This window comes from Ornithodoros turicata, chromosome 1 (assembly GCF_037126465.1).
Source record: "Ornithodoros turicata isolate Travis chromosome 1, ASM3712646v1, whole genome shotgun sequence".
Lineage (NCBI taxonomy): Eukaryota > Metazoa > Arthropoda > Arachnida > Ixodida > Argasidae > Ornithodoros > Ornithodoros turicata.
In genome coordinates, this window is record NC_088201.1 from 192,480,218 (window position 1) to 192,503,938 (window position 23,721).

General features: G+C 41.9%; 1 protein-coding gene and 2 long non-coding RNA genes across 4 annotated transcripts in view; 1 reads left to right on the forward strand and 2 right to left on the reverse strand.

The window, feature by feature from the left end:
* Positions 1–5,458, reverse strand: part of LOC135378901 (uncharacterized) — a 32,381-nt gene extending 26,923 nt beyond the window's left edge. Inside the window, exons 1-2 of one of the 2 annotated variants that reach the window (XM_064612070.1) lie at positions 5,327–5,458; positions 4,083–4,176 (exon numbers count right to left, since the gene is read on the reverse strand). In XM_064612070.1, coding sequence (XP_064468140.1) covers positions 4,083–4,176; positions 5,327–5,332 — 100 coding nt within the window. In that variant the 5' untranslated portion in view covers positions 5,333–5,458. Of the gene's footprint in view, positions 1–4,082; positions 4,177–4,303; positions 4,737–5,326 lie in introns of those variants that run through there. The other variant, XM_064612069.1, reaches the window with a different exon arrangement.
* A 19-nt stretch (positions 5,459–5,477) lies between these two features.
* LOC135378903 (uncharacterized) lies at positions 5,478–14,212 on the forward strand. Its single transcript, XR_010418617.1, has 3 exons — positions 5,478–6,583; positions 6,903–6,979; positions 10,555–14,212. It is a non-coding gene; the product is annotated as an uncharacterized LOC135378903 (long non-coding RNA).
* LOC135378902 (uncharacterized) lies at positions 10,067–22,837 on the reverse strand. Its single transcript, XR_010418616.1, has 3 exons — positions 22,807–22,837; positions 20,893–22,030; positions 10,067–11,657 (listed from the first exon to the last, which is right to left on the reverse strand). It is a non-coding gene; the product is annotated as an uncharacterized LOC135378902 (long non-coding RNA).
* Positions 22,838–23,721: the final 884 nt, after the last annotated feature.

A 23,721-nucleotide genomic window follows, 5' to 3' on the forward strand; every position in this document is an offset into this window, starting at 1 on the left:
TGCGCGTCTGTTTCTCAAAAAGGCCCCTTTTGATTTCATTGATTTTTTGCCAGGACATGGCCCGATGTTAGACCTTCACCTGATATAAAAAAATTTTGCTTCAAAAGGTGTGCGCTGGCGATTAGCGCGTTAAAACGCGGCCCTACTCTGCGCGCGAAGTTGTCGGAGTGGGGCTGACCGTACCGTGCGATGGAGACCTCTTGTCGATGCGCCCTTCGTTTGGGCAAGGCTGTCTGGCTTTCTCCTTACTTCAGCTATTCGTCGGCAAGCTTTTGACTTCCTGCTAAACAAAGAATCCACCCCTGGGAGTACGTTGCTGTGTAGGTGTCCTTCAACTTCAAGAGGACTAAGTCTTCAACGAAAAGTCCATGACAGCTGCATTCTAACGACTAAATGGTCAGCGAATGTAAAACTTCTCTCTCGCAAGCTGCATACACGGTGACGTGCATACTGTACAAATAAATTTAGAGTTAGAAGCTGCTTTTTCAGGAAGCTCCCACAAGTTCCTACGAGGCTTTCTTTACTTCACTTTACAATATTTTTAAGTTATGCCAAGGGCTTTAGCTCAAAACGCGTGTTCTGTGCTGACTACAAGAGGAGGCATAAAAAGAATATTTTTCTGAACCAGCGACAATGGAGAAAGGTGAGCGACCTGAATATCAGGGCTCTTAAAGGGTTCTGTTTGTCTGTCAACGAAGCATCGCTGGTGTGTGAACACGACTATCTCTGTCATCACTGTTTCAGGTTCTATGATGCTTCCATCGTTCAAGCTCTATCTCAACAATCTTCCTCTTCGTCGTCTGCGAGTCAAGCGACATCCGTTGATCAACCGCGTCTAATCCAGCTTGATGCAACTGATGACGTAAACCGTAGTCTTGTTGCCGCAAATATTGATGTTACGCCTTTGAAGACCCTTGGTACAATGAAGCAACGACTACGAAAATCGTACGTCAGAAGAAAGAAGAGGGAGATCCAACAGGAGATGTCACAGAAAGTTAAAGCAGCCTATGACGTTGAGACATCTGAGCAGGACGAGTGCAACGTCTGCTCCCAGTGGGTGGAGGGCTTCCGTAAAGCCCTTCAGAAATGCACTTCGTATCAAGATCGGTGCCGACTGTACACGCTGCTTCCTACTTCCCTCAGGAAGAAAGATATTCAGCGCTTGGTCCCAGAATCCACGAAGCATATGATTGAAAAAGCGCGCAAGCTGAAGGATAAGGCAGGAGTATGGGCTGTTCCGGACATCTACGAGGGAAAAAAGGCTAGAAAGGAAGATGTGGACGTTGCCTTGAAATATTACACAGACGACGACTATAGATGCTCTGTGCAAAGCCCGAACATGAAAGACGTGCTCACGGTGGTGATCAACGACGAAAAGGTCCAAGTTGTCAGGCGCTACGTGACGCGAACAGAGCGTGAAGCGTACCAACTTTGCAAAGATGAAAACCCAGCTACAAGTCTAGGCCTCACGAAATTTTACAGCCTACGTCCAAAGTGGGTGAAAATAGATACTCGGCAGGACGTTTGGTTCTTGCATTTACTGCGCAAACTTCCAGTTATGTGTGTGTACCGTACAAAATAGTGGTCGTTCTGCAATAACAGCCGAGGAAATCAAGTCATATATGATGTGCGAAGTGAATACTGCATCTTGTTTTCTTAAACTTTGTCAGTGTTGCCCAGGAGAAGAGGGTTTATCTCTTGGTAAAGTCGGCATTGACATGGACGATGATGTGACAGTTGCCTTGTGGGAATCCAGAACTCTAGTCAAAAAAGAAGTCCCGGCTGTACATTTCCTCTCAGAGCTAAGGAAGTGGGCGGGTTCCCACATTTGTCATAATTACGTCAGAAACGTTCAGAGCAAAGCTATACGGGAGAAAAAGACTAATACACCTACCAAGACGCACATAATGCACTTTGACTTTGCTGAAAACTGGTCAGTAGCTCTGCCTAGTGAAATACAAGCATACCACTGAGGAAAAAAACATATTTCCATATTCACATGTATGGTTACAGCTGGCACGGAAACTTCCAGTTTTGGTTTGGTGAGCGAAGACCTGTGTCACGATTCAGCACACTCGCTGTTGGCTTCCATCGCTATTGAAGAGTGGCTTGACGAGAATGTTCCTCTTGCAGCTAATATGATTTATGTGTCAGATGGAGCGGCGAGCCATTTTAAAAATCGGTATAGGCTTTATGAGCTCTCCAAGTCTACTTCTGCGAGTGTGACATGTCTGTTCACGGGAACAGGCCACGGCAAAAGTGCGTGCGACGGGATCGGTGGAATAATCAAGCACCATGCCACGACACATAACCTGCGTTCACGTGAGCAAGACGCCATCCTCGGATCACAAGATATGATAACATGCTTGCCAAAATACCTAAAGCGTGTCCAGTTGCTGCATCTACGCGCTGAGGACGTCATTTCTTTTCGAATGGAAAAGAAAAGGGAATGGGTAAATGTATCGCATCAACCTGGCATACAAGGTTCGCATGTGTGGCAAAGCAAGACATCGGAAACTGGAAGCCGAGAAACATTCATAGCTCGTACCGCGGACAGCGAATGCAGAAAAGTGACATTTTCATAGAAACTCAGTGAAATCATTTCCTCTGTCACTGCTATTGCGAAATGCTGCTTCTGATTTTGCAGTCTTGGAAATACGTCTATATAAATTACCACTTTTGATTACACAAAGTTGTTCATTTTCTTGTACGACATCGACAGAGCGCCGACACCCCGCGGTACCGGCAGCCCCACTCCTACACCTACGCGCGCAGAGTAGGGCCGCGCTTTAACGCACTAATCGCCAGTGCACACCTTTTGAAGCAGAATTTTTTTATATCAGCTGAAAGATCTTACATCGGGCCATATCCTGGCAAAAAATAAATGAAATCAAAAGGGGCCTTTTTGAGAAACTGACGCGCAAAATCCTTGTTTTTTCGAAATATGCTTAAACGTTTGTCGATCTCACTAGATACCTGTAGAAGGTACACGTGCGAGGGATATATCAAATGAAAGAACATTAAAAGCTGAGTAAACTGATACCAAATACGGTAATGAGAGACATCTACAGCCATAGAACTCACGCGTCGAAGTTGGAACAAAACTGCGCTCTAGAGCATGTTCAGGATTTTTTATATCACAAGAGCGTTGCACCTGCGCTCCAAAATTTGTGCTCGGCCTGTTGGTCAGTAGGCATGCTAAAGCGTAAAAAAACTGCAGAACAATAGCTTTTAAAACTCAGGCGATATACGCGTGCAAAAACGACAAAAGCGAAATACTCGAATTCACGCCCACATTTTCTCGATTTTTTTGCACAAAAACTATTCGGTAGAAATAATTCATTTTGCCATTTTTGATCATCATGTACGATGAGCTTCTAAATACAGTCAAACTCCTTTACAACGAAACTCAGGGGACAGCAAAAAAAGTTCGCAGTAAAGGTATTTTCGTTAAAAAGGATGTCTATTATTGGACCTATAGGCTCCAGCGGGACCGCAAAAAAAATTTGCTGTAGTGGTATTTTCGTTAAAAGGGTGTTCGCTATAAAGGAGTTTGACTGTATAAAAAAATAATGAAAATCCAAGAGGTCGATGGGACCTTCCTGCCTGAATTGACGTGAAACCGGCCAGGTGGTAAACAAAGGTGACATCTCAACCAGGGTATAGGTCAATAACCCTTCTATCGCGTTCTTTGTGGGTGTCGATGTGACCTTAATCCTTGTCATCGTTGAATAATTGGAGAATGTTCGTCAATCTGTTTTGTGCCCCGTTAAGCCTCACAAACACATGAATGGAAATGTAGTGGACACTACAGCCCAGTTGAGGTGAAGCTGGTGAGCTTTAGTTTTTCTTCAATATTTTACTCAATAATTTTCCAATATTTGCAAAGGTTGCGTAATGTGCAAAGAACATGTGCTGCGTGCGCTGTGCACATGTACTCGAGTAGTGTTGCCTAAAAAGATGCGCGTTTTCACAGTTCGTGGTAGGACGTTAGATTCCGTCGCGCGTCTGTTTTCGACGCACGGACGTTTAGTCGAACAAGGCGTGGCTTTCAAACATTTTGACGCCACAGGATCACTCACGTAGGTTTTTGGCGAGAGATTCCATTGGTGCTTTCTTTCTGCTAACGTTGGACATTCGTAACTTTATGTGGTAACGCACGCTGCCGGCTGATTTCTGAAAAAACAAAACAGCAGCGTTAATCAATTAACAAAGATTGGAGATGAACATATCTTCAGAGAGCAACTGTATAACAGCACTGAGCTTGTAACAGATAGAAAAGAAGTAGAACGCAGTGATTTACCACGCAACACCATTTCTTTCCTCGGCACCGCATCCGTTCCATTCTGTAACGCCTTGTGACACCGCTGGCTCCCAGCCAATGAACAAACCGACATTTTTTTCCCCATCTTTGCTGATGTAGAGTTGTTCAACACATGCTTCAACACACCTCTCACCACGATGCTGCACTAATTCAAATGCGAGTCGATGCAGCTTTTACAGCTCAGTGGCGTTACCACTTGAGACAAATTGGCTCTCCTCAGTGCAGTCACTGCGGTGCTCTAGAGCACACTATTCTTCATTGCCCACACTACCAACTGTTGAGTTTGGGAAGATTGAGACTCCGTTGCTCACGATGAACCCGAACTGTACTGCTTTCAGGACTACATATGTCTGTTCTGCAAGAAGGGATACGCCCGACTGGCGCATTAGCGTGAACCACGAAACCAGAGAACACGCGCTTCCCCGCGATACATGATCTTCTCGCGCCAAAGCGGCGTCGTCGCACCTGGCTGAATCGTACACCTGGCTGAATCGTACACCACGCACCAATACACAACACCAACCTTCCTGAACCGAAACTCCCCATTCATCATCTTAAAATAAAGTTGTTCTACGTAGAAAACAGCGCAGAGACGGGACACCGTCTCTGTACCGCCTCTGCGCTGTTTTCTACGTAGTTATGTACCAACTTGCCCGAATCTCCGCCTTAACCAGCTAAAGTTGTTCGTTTGTTTCACTGTATACCCCGTGCAGGGGTGGGGGTGGGTGCTTTGTTGTTTCAGTTGGGGAAAAATATGTCTGCAATGACCACCGTGGCAATAACCACATAGAGCCCCCAGACGAAAGTTCCCAGAATCGCGTCCCCGTGGTTACCATTATGGATAAGCCACTGTTTGAACATATGCACAGAGCTGTGAACGCTGGGTGCAGTTAAGTGCGGCTCGTGACCGCGTGACAATTTTACTCGTAATTTTACTCGTGACAATTTTACTCGTCATTATCGATCCACAACATTAGCTCCTGAAGACATCCGTAAACTTACTCTCATTGTTTATAGACCGCACAACTCTTGTAACGAAGCAATGGGGGAACAGCCAACACAACACCACTGTCACGCAACCACGCACGAAACCGCCAAATGTTTGAAAACTCGAAGAGAGATATGAGATATAGCGTAAAGCGTAAATACGGAAATTACACAAGTTCAACATAAGAAAAGCAACTGGGAACGAGATTACAGGAAGTGACGTCATTTCTCAGCGTGAGGCAAGGCGGGTCGTTTTTTTGAATAGATGCCGTAAGTTTTTTGTCTTTATTTGAAATAATTTAGCGTTTTTATTGAAAATAACTGCTTAATATCGATAGATTAGTCGTTCCTCTACCTGCTGCAACCGTTTTTCTTTCTTTATACACGATTAAACTATAGTTAACACGATTTTGCTGCATGTCGTCCCCAGCGACGGATTATTATGCTTTTGTCATTTTTCCTAGTCTAGTCCTCATATCACGGAACACACTGACGCCAAATATCAATTGATTAGTGCATTCTGCGTCTAAATACATCTACTTCTCTTCATATATCCGCTGTTTTATTACAGGATTCCCCCTTACTTCACGTTTGCTGAAGGAGCACAGAATCCACGGCTACATGCGCACACTAAGCAATGCTATATTGTCCCTAAATACGTTACCATTTCAGAAATTGAACTCATTTAATTTGACTAATGAACTACCTCACGCGACACACCTCCTGGCCGAAGCATTTCTTCGCATTTCAATGTAAAGCTCACAAGAGTGTTTTTTAATCCAGCCTTAATATAACTCTACTAAAGTAGTAGGCATTATGGTATATTCCAGAAATCAGTTTCACCTCCTTTCCCCAATTTTTTTCATCACTCCACTCTCACACTTAACGGCATGACACATCTCCCATCCACTTACCGATGATTCTTTCCAATCTTAGAAAGTTTACTCCCCCACTGAGTCTAAATATATTTATGTTGTCTGTAACTAGTAAGCATGCCCTGCCCTAGAAATGAATTTCATGTCATTTGTTCAATTCTTTATTTCCAGAAATTACATGGTTTGTCCTACATTCCATCCAAGCCGTCAGCAGAAATTATTGCATGTTTTAAAAATATTTATTCACTGCTCAGACTAAACATATATAGAGCCTACAACTAGAAATCAAGCTGTGCTCTAGAAATGCATTTAATGCCATTTGGTAAATTTCTTATGTGCAGAAATGACACGTTTGATCCTGCACTCCACCTCCCAAGTTGTCATCGGAATGTTTTGCGTATGTTAAAAATATTCCTCCCGCACTCAGACTAACCATATTTATATAATATAGTGTACAACTAATCATCATGCCTTCCCCTAGAAATGAATTTCATTTCATTCACTTCATTTTTTATTCACATAATGACCACATTTTGAAAACACTGCGCGCGTCTGCAGAAGTTTGCGAAGTTTCTTTCCATTTCTCCCCACTGATATTCAATAGTCAATTCAATCAAATTCCATATCCTATAAGCAGACATTCTGAAGCATTCTAGAAGCAAATTTCATGTCATATGTTCATTGCTTTACCACTCAACTCAACTTGCACGTTCCAGGGCGTGTCATCTCTCCGAACCACCTGCCGATGTTTCTTTCCAATGTTCGAAATATTTTTACCTCACACACATTCAAGGTAAGTTCATACTCTATACATGGGTTGCACGTGACGTCACACCATAGCTTTCCTAGTGCTTTTTCCCCTCTTTCTTTAGGGCCGGTGCAACCCATCTATAAATATACACATTCTAAACCCTTCCAAAAATCAATTTCACCTTACTTCCCACTGCTTTATTCACTCACCTCATGCATTTTGCTGCACGTCCCATTTTTGAAGCACTTGCCTAAGTTTCTTTCCAATCTTAAAAATTTCTCTACCCCACTGTGATTCAGTTGAAGTCTCTATCCTTCAAATACGCACTCTGATGTCCCCAGAAACCAATTTCACCTCATTTACTCAATGCTTTCCACACACACCACTGACATTTTGCTGAATGGCCCATCTCCGAGGCACTTGCCGACATTTCTTTCATATGTTAAAAATATTTCCACCCCAACTGGATGCAATTTAGGTCCATGTCCTACAAATAGACACTCTGTAGTTTTCCAGAAACCAATTTCACCTCATTTGCTCAATGCTTTCCCCACCCACCTCTGACATTTCGCTGCAGTACCCATCTCCGAGGCACTTGCCGACATTTCTCTCATATGTTAAAAATATTTCCACCCCAACTGGATGCAATTTAGGTCCATATCCTATAAGTAGACACTCTGTAGTTTTCCAGAAACCAATTTCACCTCATTTGCTGAATGCTTTCCCTACCAAACTCTTACATTTTGCTCAAAGGGCCATCTCCGAGGCACTTGCCGACATTTCTCTCATATGTTAAAAATATTTCCACCCCAACTGGATGCAGTTTAGGTCCATATCCTATAAGTAGACACTCTGTAGTTTTACAGAAACCAATTTCACCTCATTTGCTCAACGCTTTCCCTACCAAACTCTTACATTTCGATGAAAGGCCCATCTCCGAGGCACTTGCCGACATTTCTCTCATACGTTAAAAATATTTCCACCCCAACTGGATGCAGTTTAGGTCCATATCCTATAAATAGACACTCTGTAGTTCTCCAGAAACCAATTTCACCTCATTTGCTCAACGCTTTCCCTACCAAACTCTTACATTTCGATGAAAGGCCCATCTCCGAGGCACTTGCCGACATTTCTCTATGTTAAAAATATTTCCACCCCAACTGGATGCAGTTTAGGTCCATATCCTATAAGTAGACACTCTGTATTTTTCCAGAAACCAATTTCACCTCCTTTGCTCAACGCTTTCTCTACCAAACTCTTACATTTCGATGAAACGCCCATCTCCGAGGCACTTGCCGACATTTCTCTCATATGTTAAAAATATTTCCACCCCAACTGGATGCAGTTTAGGTCCATATCCTATAAATAGACACTCTGTAGTTTTCCAGAAACCAATTTCACCTCATTTGCTCAATGCTTTCCCTACCAAACTCTTACATTTCGCTCCAGTACGCATCTCCGAGGCACTTGCCGACATTTCTCTCATATGTTAAAAATATTTCCACCCCAATTGGATGCAGTTTAGGTCCATATCCTATAAATAGACACTCTGTAGTTTTCCAGAAACCAATTTCACCTCATTTGCTCAATGCTTTCCCCACCCACCTCTTACATTTCGCTGCAGTACGCATCTCCGAGGCACTTGCCGACATTTCTTTCATATGTTAAAAATATTTCCACCCCAACTGGATGCAGTTTAGGTCCATGTCCTATAAGTCGACACTCTGTAGTTTTCCAGAAACCAATTTCACCTCATTTGCTCAATGCTTTCCCCACCCACCTCTTACATTTCGCTGCAGTACGCATCTCCGAGGCACTTGCCGACATTTCTTTCATACGTTAAAAATATTTCCACCCCAACTGGATGCAGTTTAGGTCCATATCCTATAAATAGACACTCTGTAGTTTTCCAGAAACCAATTTCACCTCATTTGCTCAATGCTTTCCCCACCCACCTCTTACATTTCGCTGCAGTACGCATCTCCGAGGCACTTGCCGACATTTCTTTCATATGTTTAAAATATTTCCACCCCAACTGGATGCAGTTTAGGTCCATATCCTATAAGTAGACACTCTGTAGTTTTCCAGAAACCAATTTCACCTCATTTGCTCAATGCTTTCCCTACCAAACTCTTACATTTCGCTCAAAGGGCCATCTCCGAGGCACTTGCCGACATTTCTCTCATATGTTAAAAATATTTCCACCCCAACTGGATGCAGTTTAGGTCCATATCCTATAAATAGACACTCTGTAGTTTTCCAGAAACCAATTTCACCTCATTTGCTCAATGCTTTCCCTACCAAACTCTTACATTTCGCTGCAGTACCCAACTCCGAGGCACTTGCTGACATTTCTTTCCAATGTTAAAAATATTTCCACCCCAATGGGGTGCAGTTTAGGTTCATATCCTATAAGTAGACACTCTGATGTTTTCCAGAAACCAATTTCACGTCATTTGCTCAATGCTTTCCCTACCAAACTCTTACATTTCGCTGAAAGGCCCATCTCCGAGGCACCTGCCGATATTTCTTTCCAACGTTAAAAATATTTCCACCGCACATATATTCAAGTTCATATTCTGTAAAGAGACACATTGAAACGTTCTAGAAACCCACTTGATTTGCTGAATTCTTCCATCACTTACCATGCATGTTTTGCTGCACTGCCCATTTCTGAAGCACTTGCCCATGTGTCCTTCCAATGGTAAATAATTTAACCTGAACTGAAATTTAATTGATAAATAACATAACATATATATAGACACTCTGAAGCAATCCAGAAATCAATTTCACGTCATTATTCACTTCATGTGCCAAATTTTGAAGGCACAGCTCCTGTCCGGAACAGTTTGTGAGGTTTCTTTCCAATGTTAAAAATAGTTCTCCCCACTGAGACCCAATTTAAGTCCATATTCTGTAAATAGAGATCTGGTACGCTCCAATAATAATTTTCATCTCGTTCACTCCATCTTTTATTCACATAGGACAAATTTCAAGATAACGCTTGTGTCTTCAGCAGTTTGAGAAACTTCTTTCCTGTGTCAAAAAGATTTCTACACTAGAGAGATTCAATTTAAGTCCATATTCTGCATGTAGATGCTCTGATGTGCTCCAGAAATCTGTTTCATCTCATTCAGTTAACTTTTTATTCACATAATGGCCACATTTTGAATATACAGGTCCTGTCTGGAGCAGTTCGCAAAATTTCATTCCAATGTTAAATATTGTTCTCCACTCATTTCAATCGAAGTCCATATCCTATAGGTTGACATTCGGAATCTATACAGAAATTGAACACCCTGTAACCGGGCGTTATGAAGCATACCAGTAAATTATTTTCATTGCCATACAAGTTTTCTTTTCTTTTTTGATACTTTGCAGCTTTCCCCCATACTATAACGCCGAATCCTTCTAAGAAATCCCTGCAAATGTAAGAAATGCTTAATGTGTGACTTTTATGACTACAAGTTCTATGCTGTTGTGGAGGTTACTACTGTTAATTTTTTTGCCTTCCTTTTTATGACAATTGCATGTCATGAAATATATGCTGTCCAACATCTACTTCTGATATTGCTGTGCTTCCGTCTTGGTATCCTGCTTTTCTTTTTGTTTTTCAGAGCTCCGTTCTCCTTCAACTTCACATAGGTGGAGAAAGAGCACTTTCATGTACCTTCTTCCAAGCTGCATCCTAGCCGGCTAGCCAAGGAACTAGGACAACAGAACCATGTAACCAGCAATTCCTGCATCTCTTGTGTGGCAATATGGCAATTTTATTTCTAATTCTAACCAAGGTAAACAGATGTTTTCACATTGTATATCATTTATTTTGAACTATACACATGTTTTTACATTTCACAATCTTAGACAACAGTTTATCTGCACACTGAATCCGGTACACTAAAAAATTCAATTAGGATTCCTTAACTCATACCAATCAACAATGTAATGGTGTGGGGCTAAAGTTGTCTTGTAGATAGACGCGTTAGTCATTGGAGTCGAGGATTTATTGCACAGTAGCTGAAGTTGCATTGTAGTACAGTTTTAAGCCAGTTAAGGAACTTGCTTCACCCTTGCTAATGTTGCTGCTGGCAAAGGAAGTGTGTCAGGGAATGGGGGATGTGGCTGTGTAGGGCTTAGATGGGTGCTACCAAGACTCTGTGCCCCTATAGTGTTTCTCACGACAGAGACGGTGATACTCGCACAGGACGGAAAGGATGCTGGAGAGGTGGAATGTTCTCGATGGCGTCACATGGTGTGTTCTTACTCCTCTAGTAGAGGAGACTTCCTCAACCTCAGGACCATCAGGAGGAGATGGCTTCCTCAACATGAGTTCTGACTGGCAGTGATGGAATGTACAAGCGAGCGCACATTTCTGGCTCCACGTGTGGCCACTGCCGTTACAACTGACTAACTGTCACGCCTTTGCAGGCCGCCAAAGGTCATTTTTTTTCTTGCACGTTGCCTACATTGTGAAACACTTGGACCATTGTAGTGGATGACAGGAACATATGAAGTCCTATAATTTGCGGTGTTCACTCTAGAGGTGTCACCCGATGAAGTGTGCCGCTTTCACTATTACGAATAATCTTGACTGATTCGTAGTCCTCAAAGTTGATAGTTTTACACTGTTGGTGTTCATGTGGGGCAAACAGGCACCTCAGGCATCATTGCTGTTGTTTGACCTCTCTCTTTTATAGACTTGGGCTGCACAAATGGAATCCTGTGGATCAAACAGATCTGGCTGTCCACTGTTGAGATAAACCTAGTCACTTCTGAAACGAAGAAGGCCACAAAACGAGATGATTTGTCTTTCAACACAGTGCATGGGTATCATTATATATGTTCAGACTGACGACCACAATGCAATATTTACTAACACCTTTTTTTTTTTCATGTATGTATATATACATGTGTGTGTGCTCCATACTGCACAATGATTCTCACAAGGGTTCCACGTAGCTTCACAATCTCTTAGTTTTTCTTTACATCGAGCCAGGAGTGGATTAAAAATTGGTACGATGTTAATATAAGCAGCACACAAAAATATTTCCAAATTAGGTCCACATGTACAAAACTGCACAACGTGAATTGAAAAGAATGTGGAAAAAATGAAGAAATTGAGCCTATTAGAGAGCAAAAAATACAGCACAAGTGTACAACATGTGGAATGAAAACACATGCACACATAACCAGTTCTTGAATTGCTTGACGATGGTACCGGGAAGGCGGTTCCACTACAACGACATACGAGGAAGAAATGAATTCAGAAATGACTTCCTTGAACATCAGGGAATACCCACTTTCTACAGGTGATCGGCACGATATGAGATATATATATAGCCTGCTAGACCAAAGATTCTCTGAGGTGATTATTATGAATGATAATAAATCTTGTCGAAACAAGGACTAGTTATGTTTTGACAAGTGCAAAGTAGAAGCAGATGGAGGATATGTTTCATAGCAGTGATACTGGCATTGTAGTTACCAAATATGAACAGGCTGTCCTGCATTGTACTGTTTCTATTGAGTTTGAAATGTTGATGTAGTCGGTATCCGACACAGAGCTGTGTCTTCCAACTTAGGAAGGGCTAGTAATTTATACAGTCACTATAGTTGGAGTGGATGAAAAAAATTCAGAGGTGTAACCTGGAGCACAAGATTTGTTGGTAGTGATGTGTTCAACATGAGGGAGCCAGGACAGGTTAGATGAAATGAAAATTATGAGGTATTTGTAAAGTGATACACAGAGACCATGGTGATACTGATTCAAATGGAATGCTTTTAATGGAATAAGTCACATGCACTTTATTAGAGCGAGAAATTATCACCAGAATTTGGTTCTTTTTTTGGGGGGGAGGGTATATTTACATGCTTGTCACTCAATATTCTGCAATCTCGCTAGATTTTATGGGGGGGGGGGGGGTCTGGATAAATCACTGATGTAAGATCATTTGGAAGGTTGTTAATGTATAGTTATGCTTCGCTTATCCGGATTTCACATATCTGGAAAACTTGCATTACCGAGAACGAGCCAGCTACCATAGGACTTGGTCCCGGTTATCCTGGAAGAAGACCAACTTTCTGAGACATTAGCAGGTTGACTCAGTGCATGCTGTGGGTGTGACCAGAATTCTGTCACACATTACTATTGATTGCAATCGGTTCCCCTTGCATGATTTTTTGAAGTAATCTTTTTTTTTGTTCCCTTTTCTGGAGCTATAAAGGAGAGTTTTAAATTTGTCGGGTTTTCCCGGAAAGGGCTAAAGATGGGACTGTTTGGTGGCCCATACTTTCAAATTGGTAAAAATTCATGTGCCAGGGAACAAACAAAAAAGACCCAGGGAGTAGGCAGGAGTATCAATTTTAAGGTTTTCCCAGAAGCTTGCTTGGTTCAGTTATCTGGTATCCAGATGAAAAGGGATGACTACTGAAGTGTCTGGATAATGAGACACGACTGTATATGAGAAAGAGAAGTGATCCAAGGACAGAATCTTCGCGAACTCCAGAGAGGACAGGCGTTAGACTGGATTCATTATCGTTCATAGAGACAAACTGTGAGCGATTAGTCAAGGAATGTATCCAAGATAGAATTTTATCATCAATGCCAACATTGTGCAATTGATGAAAAAAAGAAAAAAAAGAGAGAGTGTGATACGTTATTGGATGCCTTCGAGAAGTCAAGAAATCTGCAGTTCGTGCAGAACTTGTGATCCAGTGTGACATGAAAGTCATAAGAAAAGGGACTAGCCGCATTTCACAACAATTTTTTTTCTAATACCGCGTTGATATGGAGAGAAGGAGGAACAGAATTTTAGGTGTTAGATAATGTGCACTAGTATTGTACATGAAATTATGGGGCAATAATTGTTGCTCCTCTTGCACAATGCTTGTCTCCTGATTTATGGAGTGGTACAGCTTGGGACAAAAGTTTGCGGAACACGGCACTGGCACATTTCTTCATCCGAGCGGCCCCCTGTTAGATATTAGGAAGAGATCGAACAAGAAACAGGTGACCGGCTATTCTGTTAATTTTTCAGTATGTGTGTCTGCTCCTTTTGGCTGCCAGGGGGTCGTCCCAACAGCTAAATGCGACACCTCGGTGTTCCGTAAACTTTTGTCCCAAGCTGTACCACCTTTCCAGTCATGTGGAAGAATGATCTCTCCAAACAACATCAGCAATCGGCACCAGCATGCCTTCTGTTGAACTCCCCCTTCCAATTTTACACTATCTTTATCTATGAATTCTAAGTCCATTAAAAGTATGTGATGGTTTGAGCCCAGTGTGTGTGGTTAACTTTCTTTTCTTAGCCAGACTCAAGTGCATCTTTCTACATTCACCGGTGTGCCTCATATTATTTTCTTCATGAACTTACCTTGAATCTGTGTGAGGTAGATATATTTTTAGCATTGAAAAGAAACATTGGCAAGTGGTCTAAAGATTTGTCACTAGAATGTGCAAGTTCAGTGATGAAAGAATTGAGTAAATGACATGACATTTGTTTCTGGAATGCATCAGGATATCAGATTTGCAAATTGTTCCAGACCGGAGCCGTATTTTAAAAACGTGGCCTCTGAATAATATAAAATAATGTGTAAAATATAATATAAAATGTTTTTCATAATCTGTGAATAAAATAATGAAGTGAATGAGGTGAAATTGATTTCTGGAATGCTTCAGAATAGCTACATTTAGTACATTGACTTAAATTGCATCTCGGTGGAGGAGAAATATTTGTACCTAACATCGGAAAGGGATATGGGCAAATGCTTCAGAAACGGGCAGTGAGGAGAAGTGCGTGGGGAGAGTGATGAAAGGATTGAGAAAATGAAGTGAAATTGATTTTTGGAATGTAACGTAGAATATGTTTAACATTGAAAACAAACATTGGCAGGCGGTTTAGAGATGTGCCCTGGAATATGCAACTTGAGTAATGAAAGAATTCAGTAAATGACAGAAAATGTGGTTCTGGAATGCTTCACAATGTCTACTTATAGGATACTCAATTAAATTCAATCCCAGTGGGGAGAAAATATTTTTAATATCAGAAAGAAATTGTGCAAATTCTTGCAGACACGAGCAGTCTTTTAAAAATTTTGCAAATATGTTAACAAAAAATTGAATGAAATGAAATTAATTTTTGGAGCTCTTCAGGCTATCTACTTATAGTATACTGGAGGCGTCCACAACCTCAGTAGAGGTTCAACCTAACCTAATATACTTAACATTGACACACGTAAGTGCTTCAGACATAAGCTATGCATGCAAAATGTGTGAGGCTAGTAATGAAAGAATTGAGTACATGATGTGAAATCTGTTTTTGGATTCCTTAGAGATGTCTAGTTATAGGATATGAAGTTATCTGCAATCTGTTTGGGGAAGAAATATTTTTAACATTGGAAAGAAATTGCTCAAGCTGCACTGGACAGTAGCAGCGTGTTCAAAATTAGGCCTCTGTGAATAAAAAAGTGGAGTGAATGAGAAGGAACAGATTGCAGGAGTGCTTCAGAGTATCTTTTTATTGGACATGGACCGAAACTAAACCTCACTAGGGTGGAAATATTTTTAACATTGAAAAGAAATGTTGGCAAGTGCCTCGGAGATGGCTACTGCAGCGAAATCTAAGAGGTGTGTGGGGAAAGCATTGAGCAAATGAGGTGAAATTGGTTTCTGGAAAACTACAGAGTGTCTACTTATAGGATGTGGACCTAAACTGCATCCAGTTGGGGTGGAAATATTTTTAACATATGAGAGAAATGTCGGCAAGTGCCCCGGAGAGGGGCCGTTCAGCGAAATGTCAGTGGTGTGTGTGGAAAGCATAGAGCAAATGAGGTGAAATTGGTTTCTGGAAAACTACAGAGTGTCTACTTATAGGATATGGACCTAAACTGCATCCAGATGGGGTGGAAATATTTTTAACATATGAGAGAAATGTCAACAAGTGCCTCGGAGATGGGCCTTTCAGCGAAATGTACGAGTTTGGTAGGGAAAGCATTGAGCAAATGAGGTGAAATTGGTTTCTGGAAAACTACAGAGTGTCTATTTGTAGGATATGGACCTAAACTGCATCCAGTTGGGGTGGAAATATTTTTAACATATGAGAGAAATGTCGGCAAGTGCCTCGGAGATGGGCCGTTCAGCGAAATGTCAGTGGTGTGTGTGGAAAGCATTGAGCAAATGAGGTGAAATTGGTTTCTGGAAAACTACAGAGTGTCTACTTATAGGATATGGACCTAAACTGCATCCAGATGGGGTGGAAATATTTTTAACATATGAGAGAAATGTCAACAAGTGCCTCGGAGATGGGCCTTTCAGCGAAATGTAGGAGTTTGGTAGGGAAAGCATTGAGCAAATGAGGTGAAATTGGTTTCTGGAAAACTACAGAGTGTCTACTTATAGGATATGGACCTAAACTGCATCCAGTTGGGGTGGAAATATTTTTAACATATGAGAGAAATGTCGGCAAGTGCCTCGGAGATGGGCCGTTCAGCGAAATGTCAGTGGTGTGTGTGGAAAGCATTGAGCAAATGAGGTGAAATTGGTTTCTGGAAAACTACAGAGTGTCTACTTATAGGATATGGACCTAAACTGCATCCAGATGGGGTGGAAATATTTTTAACATATGAGAGAAATGTCAACAAGTGCCTCGGAGATGGGCCTTTCAGCGAAATGTAGGAGTTTGGTAGGGAAAGCATTGAGCAAATGAGGTGAAATTGGTTTCTGGAAAACTACAGAGTGTCTACTTATAGGATATGGACCTAAACTGCATCCAGTTGGGGTGGAAATATTTTTAACATATGAGAGAAATGTCGGCAAGTGCCTCGGAGATGGGCCGTTCAGCGAAATGTCAGTGGTGTGTGTGGAAAGCATTGAGCAAATGAGGTGAAATTGGTTTCTGGAAAACTACAGAGTGTCTACTTATAGGATATGGACCTAAACTGCATCCAGATGGGGTGGAAATATTTTTAACATATGAGAGAAATGTCAACAAGTGCCTCGGAGATGGGCCTTTCAGCGAAATGTAGGAGTTTGGTAGGGAAAGCATTGAGCAAATGAGGTGAAATTGGTTTCTGGAAAACTACAGAGTGTCTATTTGTAGGATATGCACCTAAACTGCATCCAGTTGGGGTGGAAATATTTTTAACATATGAGAGAAATGTCGGCAAGTGCCTCGGAGATGGGTACTGCAGCGAAATGTCAGAGGTGGGTGGGGAAAGCATTGAGCAAATGAGGTGAAATTGGTTTCTGGAAAACTAGAGAGTGTCTATTTATAGGATATGGACCTAAACTGCATCCAGTTGGGGTGGAAATATTTTTAACATATGAGAGAAATGTCAACAAGTGCCTCGGAGATGGGCCTTTCAGCGAAATGTAGGAGTTTGGTAGGGAAAGCATTGAGCAAATGAGGTGAAATTGGTTTCTGGAAAACTACAGAGTGTCTATTTGTAGGATATGGACCTAAACTGCATCCAGTTGGGGTGGAAATATTTTTAACATATGAGAGAAATGTCGGCAAGTGCCTCGGAGATGGGCCGTTCAGCGAGATGTCAGTGGTGTGTGTGGAAAGCATTGAGCAAATGAGGTGAAATTGGTTTCTGGAAAACTACAGAGTGTCTATTTGTAGGATATGCACCTAAACTGCATCCAGTTGGGGTGGAAATATTTTTAACATATGTGAGAAATGTCGGCAAGTGCCTCGGAGATGGGTACTGCAGCGAAATGTCAGAGGTGGGTGGGGAAAGCATTGAGCAAATGAGGTGAAATTGGTTTCTGGAAAACTAGAGAGTGTCTATTTATAGGATATGGACCTAAACTGCATCCAGTTGGGGTGGAAATATTTTTAACATATGAGAGAAATGTCAACAAGTGCCTCGGAGATGGGCCTTTCAGCGAAATGTAGGAGTTTGGTAGGGAAAGCATTGAGCAAATGAGGTGAAATTGGTTTCTGGAAAACTACAGAGTGTCTATTTGTAGGATATGGACCTAAACTGCATCCAGTTGGGGTGGAAATATTTTTAACATATGAGAGAAATGTCGGCAAGTGCCTCGGAGATGGGCCGTTCAGCGAAATGTCAGTGGTGTGTGTGGAAAGCATTGAGCAAATGAGGTGAAATTGGTTTCTGGAAAACTACAGAGTGTCTACTTATAGGATATGGACCTAAACTGCATCCAGATGGGGTGGAAATATTTTTAACATATGAGAGAAATGTCAACAAGTGCCTCGGAGATGGGCCTTTCAGCGAAATGTAGGAGTTTGGTAGGGAAAGCATTGAGCAAATGAGGTGAAATTGGTTTCTGGAAAACTACAGAGTGTCTACTTATAGGATATGGACCTAAACTGCATCCAGTTGGGGTGGAAATATTTTTAACATATGAGAGAAATGTCGGCAAGTGCCTCGGAGATGGGCCGTTCAGCGAAATGTCAGTGGTGTGTGTGGAAAGCATTGAGCAAATGAGGTGAAATTGGTTTCTGGAAAACTACAGAGTGTCTACTTATAGGATATGGACCTAAACTGCATCCAGATGGGGTGGAAATATTTTTAACATATGAGAGAAATGTCAACAAGTGCCTCGGAGATGGGCCTTTCAGCGAAATGTAGGAGTTTGGTAGGGAAAGCATTGAGCAAATGAGGTCAAATTGGTTTCTGGAAAACTACAGAGTGTCTATTTGTAGGATATGCACCTAAACTGCATCCAGTTGGGGTGGAAATATTTTTAACATATGAGAGAAATGTCGGCAAGTGCCTCGGAGATGGGTACTGCAGCGAAATGTCAGAGGTGGGTGGGGAAAGCATTGAGCAAATGAGGTGAAATTGGTTTCTGGAAAACTAGAGAGTGTCTATTTATAGGATATGGACCTAAACTGCATCCAGTTGGGGTGGAAATATTTTTAACATATGAGAGAAATGTCAACAAGTGCCTCGGAGATGGGCCTTTCAGCGAAATATAGGAGTTTGGTAGGGAAAGCATTGAGCAAATGAGGTGAAATTGGTTTCTGGAAAACTACAGAGTGTCTATTTGTAGGATATGCACCTAAACTGCATCCAGTTGTGGTGGAAATATTTTTAACATATGAGAGAAATGTCGGCAAGTGCCTCGGAGATGGGTACTGCAGCGAAATGTCAGAGGTGGGTGGGGAAAGCATTGAGCAAATGAGGTGAAATTGGTTTCTGGAAAACTAGAGAGTGTCTATTTATAGGATATGGACCTAAACTGCATCCAGTTGGGGTGGAAATATTTTTAACATGTGAGAGAAATGTCGGCAAGTGCCTCGGAGATGGCCCTTTGAGCGGAATGTAAGAGTTTGGTGGGGAAAGCATTGAGCAAATGAGGTGAAATTGGTTTCTGGAAAACTACAGAGTGTCTATTTGTAGGATATGCACCTAAACTGCATCCTGTTAAGGTGGAAATATTTTTAACATATGAGAGAAATATCGGCAAGTGCCTCGGAGATGGCCCTTTGAGCGGAATGTAAGAGTTTGGTGGGGAAAGCATTGAGCAAATGAGGTGAAATTGGTTTCTGGAAAACTACAGAGTGTCTATTTGTAGGATATGCACCTAAACTGCATCCAGTTGGGGTGGAAATATTTTTAACATATGAGAGAAATGTCGGCAAGTGCCTCGGAGATGGGTACTGCAGCGAAATGTCAGAGGTGGGTGGGGAAAGCATTGAGCAAATGAGGTGAAATTGGTTTCTGGAAAACTAGAGAGTGTCTATTTATAGGATATGGACCTAAACTGCATCCAGTTGGGGTGGAAATATTTTTAACATATGAGAGAAATGTCGGCAAGTGCCTCGGAGATGGCCCTTTGAGCGGAATGTAAGAGTTTGGTGGGGAAAGCATTGAGCAAATGAGGTGAAATTGGTTTCTGGAAAACTACAGAGTGTCTATTTGTAGGATATGCACCTAAACTGCATCCAGTTGGGGTGGAAATATTTTTAACATATGAGAGAAATGTCGGCAAGTGCCTCGGAGATGGGTACTGCAGCGAAATGTCAGAGGTGGGTGGGGAAAGCATTGAGCAAATGAGGTGAAATTGGTTTCTGGAAAACTAGAGAGTGTCTATTTATAGGATATGGACCTAAACTGCATCCAGTTGGGGTGGAAATATTTTTAACATATGAGAGAAATGTCGGCAAGTGCCTCGGAGATGGGTACTGCAGCGAAATGTCAGAGGTGGGTGGGGAAAGCATTGAGCAAATGAGGTGAAATTGGTTTCTGGAAAACTAGAGAGTGTCTATTTATAGGATATGGACCTAAACTGCATCCAGTTGGGGTGGAAATATTTTTAACATATGAGAGAAATGTCGGCAAGTGCCTCGGAGATGGGTACTGCAGCGAAATGTCAGAGGTGGGTGGGGAAAGCATTGAGCAAATGAGGTGAAATTGGTTTCTGGAAAACTAGAGAGTGTCTATTTATAGGATATGGACCTAAACTGCATCCAGTTGGGGTGGAAATATTTTTAACATATGAGAGAAATGTCAACAAGTGCCTCGGAGATGGGCCTTTCAGCGAAATGTAAGAGTTTGGTGGGGAAAGCATTGAGCAAATGAGGTGAAATTGGTTTCTGGAAAACTACAGGGTGTCTATTTGTAGGACATGGACCTAAACTGCATCCAGTTGGGGTGGAAATATTTTTAACATACGAGAGAAATGTCAACAAGTGCCTCGGAGATGGGCCTTTCAGCGAAATGTAGGAGTTTGGTAGGGAAAGCATTGAGCAAATGAGGTGAAATTGGTCTATGGAAAACTGTAGAGTGTCTACTTATAGGACATGGAGCTAAACTGGATGCCATTGGGTTGGATATATTTTTAACGTTGGAAAGAAACACAGGTAAGTGCTTGAGAAATGGGCCATTGAGCGAAATGCATTGTGGGTCACGAAATGATTGAAGTGATATGAAATTGATTTCTAGAAGGGTTTAGAATGTCCATTTATAGCATATGAACTTACCTTAAATCTGTGTGAGGTAGAAATATCTGTAAAATTGGAAAGGTGCTGAGGAGCGGATGGTTCGGAGGCGTGACGCACCCTTGAAAGTGCAAGCTGAGGGGTGAAACGAATGAAACGACATGAAATTTGTTCCTGGAATGCTCGACAATGTCTAGTTATAGGATATGCAGTTAGCATGAGAATAAGTGGAGTAGAAATATTTTTAAAATTGGTAAGAAACATTGACATGTGCATCGGAAATGGGCCATTCAGTGAAATGCATGAGATGCGTGATGAAAGGATTGAGCAAATGAGGTGAAACTGATTTCGAGATTGTCTAGGGGTGTTTGTGACAGTATATGGAGTGAGTATATGGAGTAAGGAGATTGTATCTCAGTCAGGTAGAAATATTCTTCACATTGGAAAGAAAATTCTCAAAGTGCTCCGGAAAGGACGAGCGTTTTCAAAACGTGGCCATTATGTGAATAAAAAATGAATGAGGTGAAATCGGTTTCTAGATTGCTTCAGGGTGTCTATTTATGGGATACTGTTAAATCTTGGTGGGGTAGAAATATTCTCAACATTAGAAAGAAACATCGGCAAGTGCTGTGGAATCGACAACCCAGGGAAATGTGTGAGATGAGTGATGAAAGCGTGGAGTAAATGAGGTGAAACTGATTTCTGAAAAGCTTCAGAATATCTATTTATAAAATGGTGACCAAAATTGAGTCTAAGTGGGGTAGAAATATTTTTAACATAGGCAAAGACTTTAGAAATGGGTGCAGCAGAAAAATGCATGACGGGGATGACGAAAGCATTGCGCAAATGAGGCGAGACTGGTTTCCGGGGACATCAGAGTGGATATTTGAAGGATAGAGACACAGAGACTTCAACTGAATCACAGTGGGGTACAGAAATTGTAAACGTTGGAAAGAAACATCAGCAAGTGCTTGTGAAATGGGACATGCAGCGAAATTCATGAGGTGAGCGAATAAAGCATAGAGAAAATGAGGCGAAATTGATTTCTGGAAGGCTTTACAGTGTGTATATTTATAGAATATGAACTTATCTTTAATGTGCGTGAGGTAGAAATATTTTTAAAAGAGGCAATAATTTCTCCTGACGGCTGGGATGGAATGTAGGATAAACCATGCAATTTCTGGAAATAAAGAATTGAACAAATGACATGAAATTCATTTCTAGGGCAGGGCATGATTTCTATTTACAGACAATACAAATATATTTAGTCTGGGTGTGGGAGTAAAATTTCTAAGATTGGAAAGAATCATCGGTAAGTGGATGGGAGATGTGTCATGCCGTTAAGTGTGAGATTGGAGTGATGAAAAAAATTGGGGAAAGGAGGTGAAACTGATTTCTGGAATATACCATAATGCCTACTACTTTAGTAGAGTTATATTAAGGCTGGATTAAAAAACACTCTTGTGAGCTTTACATTGAAATGCGAAGAAATGCTTCGGCCAGGAGGTGTGTCGCGTGAGGTAGTTCATTAGTCAAATTAAATGAGTTCAATTTCTGAAATGGTAACGTATTTAGGGACAATATAGCATTGCTTAGTGTGCGCATGTAGCCGTGGATTCTGTGCTCCTTCAGCAAACGTGAAGTAAGGGGGAATCCTGTAATAAAACAGCGGATATATGAAGAGAAGTAGATGTATTTAGACGCAGAATGCACTAATCAATTGATATTTGGCGTCAGTGTGTTCCGTGATATGAGGACTAGACTAGGAAAAATGACAAAAGCATAATAATCCGTCGCTGGGGACGACATGCAGCAAAATCGTGTTAACTATAGTTTAATCGTGTATAAAGAAAGAAAAACGGTTGCAGCAGGTAGAGGAACGACTAATCTATCGATATTAAGCAGTTATTTTCAATAAAAACGCTAAATTATTTCAAATGAAGCTAGAAAACTTACGGCATCTATTCAAATAACGACCCGCCTTGCCTCACGTTGAAGTATGACATCACTTCCTGTAATCTCGTTCCCAGTTGCTTTTCTTATGTTGAACTTGTGGTTCAGCCCGTAAATACCCACATGTGCCCAGAAGTGCAAAGAGGCCTTCGGCGCGTTGCCTCCGCGGAACAAAATAGCCCCTTGCTGCTTTGCGCATGCGCCACGCAATGGCGGCCGTGATCGTTTGATCAGGTCGTTCGCAGAGTGGAGACCACTCTAAACCCATAATAAAGAAGGAAGGATTGTGTGCCAGTCTCCTGGTTGAGGATCTGCTATCGCTGTCGCTTGCTCGCGGCAATGGCTTGCGCAGCCGAAGGTTGTAAAAACGTACAGAACCGTTGGTGTACTGCAGCGTTCCACAAATTTCCGCGAGACGCTGAATTACGACAGAAATGGGTGGATGCCATTGGCCGTACTGGATGGACGCCGAAGAAACGTAGTGTGGTGTGTTCGGACCACTTCGCGGACGAGTGTTACCAGCAGAGATTGTCTATTCGTAGCCAACTGGGGTATGCCATGAAGCGTGCCAAGCTCAAACCTGGAGCTGTACCTTCGAAGAAGTTGGTTGAGGCTACACCGTCGAGTCCGATGACTGCAAAGCGAATGCGCGTGGAGGTAAATCTTCCGAAATGTTCGTTCCCCGTGCATGGCCCGATAATGCTATTTTCGGGACACCTTAACTGACATACGCAGGTCGCACCAAGTCTAGTGTCAAATTGAACGCGCCCGCATATATCAACGCGATAAAGAGAGCTCGGTAGATTGATCCGGATGAAAATAGAGGTGCAAGGCCATCAACGGGCTGTCGATATAGTCGACTATCGCAGAACTATATACAGTCAAACTCCGTTACAACGAAACTCGGGACAGCAAAAA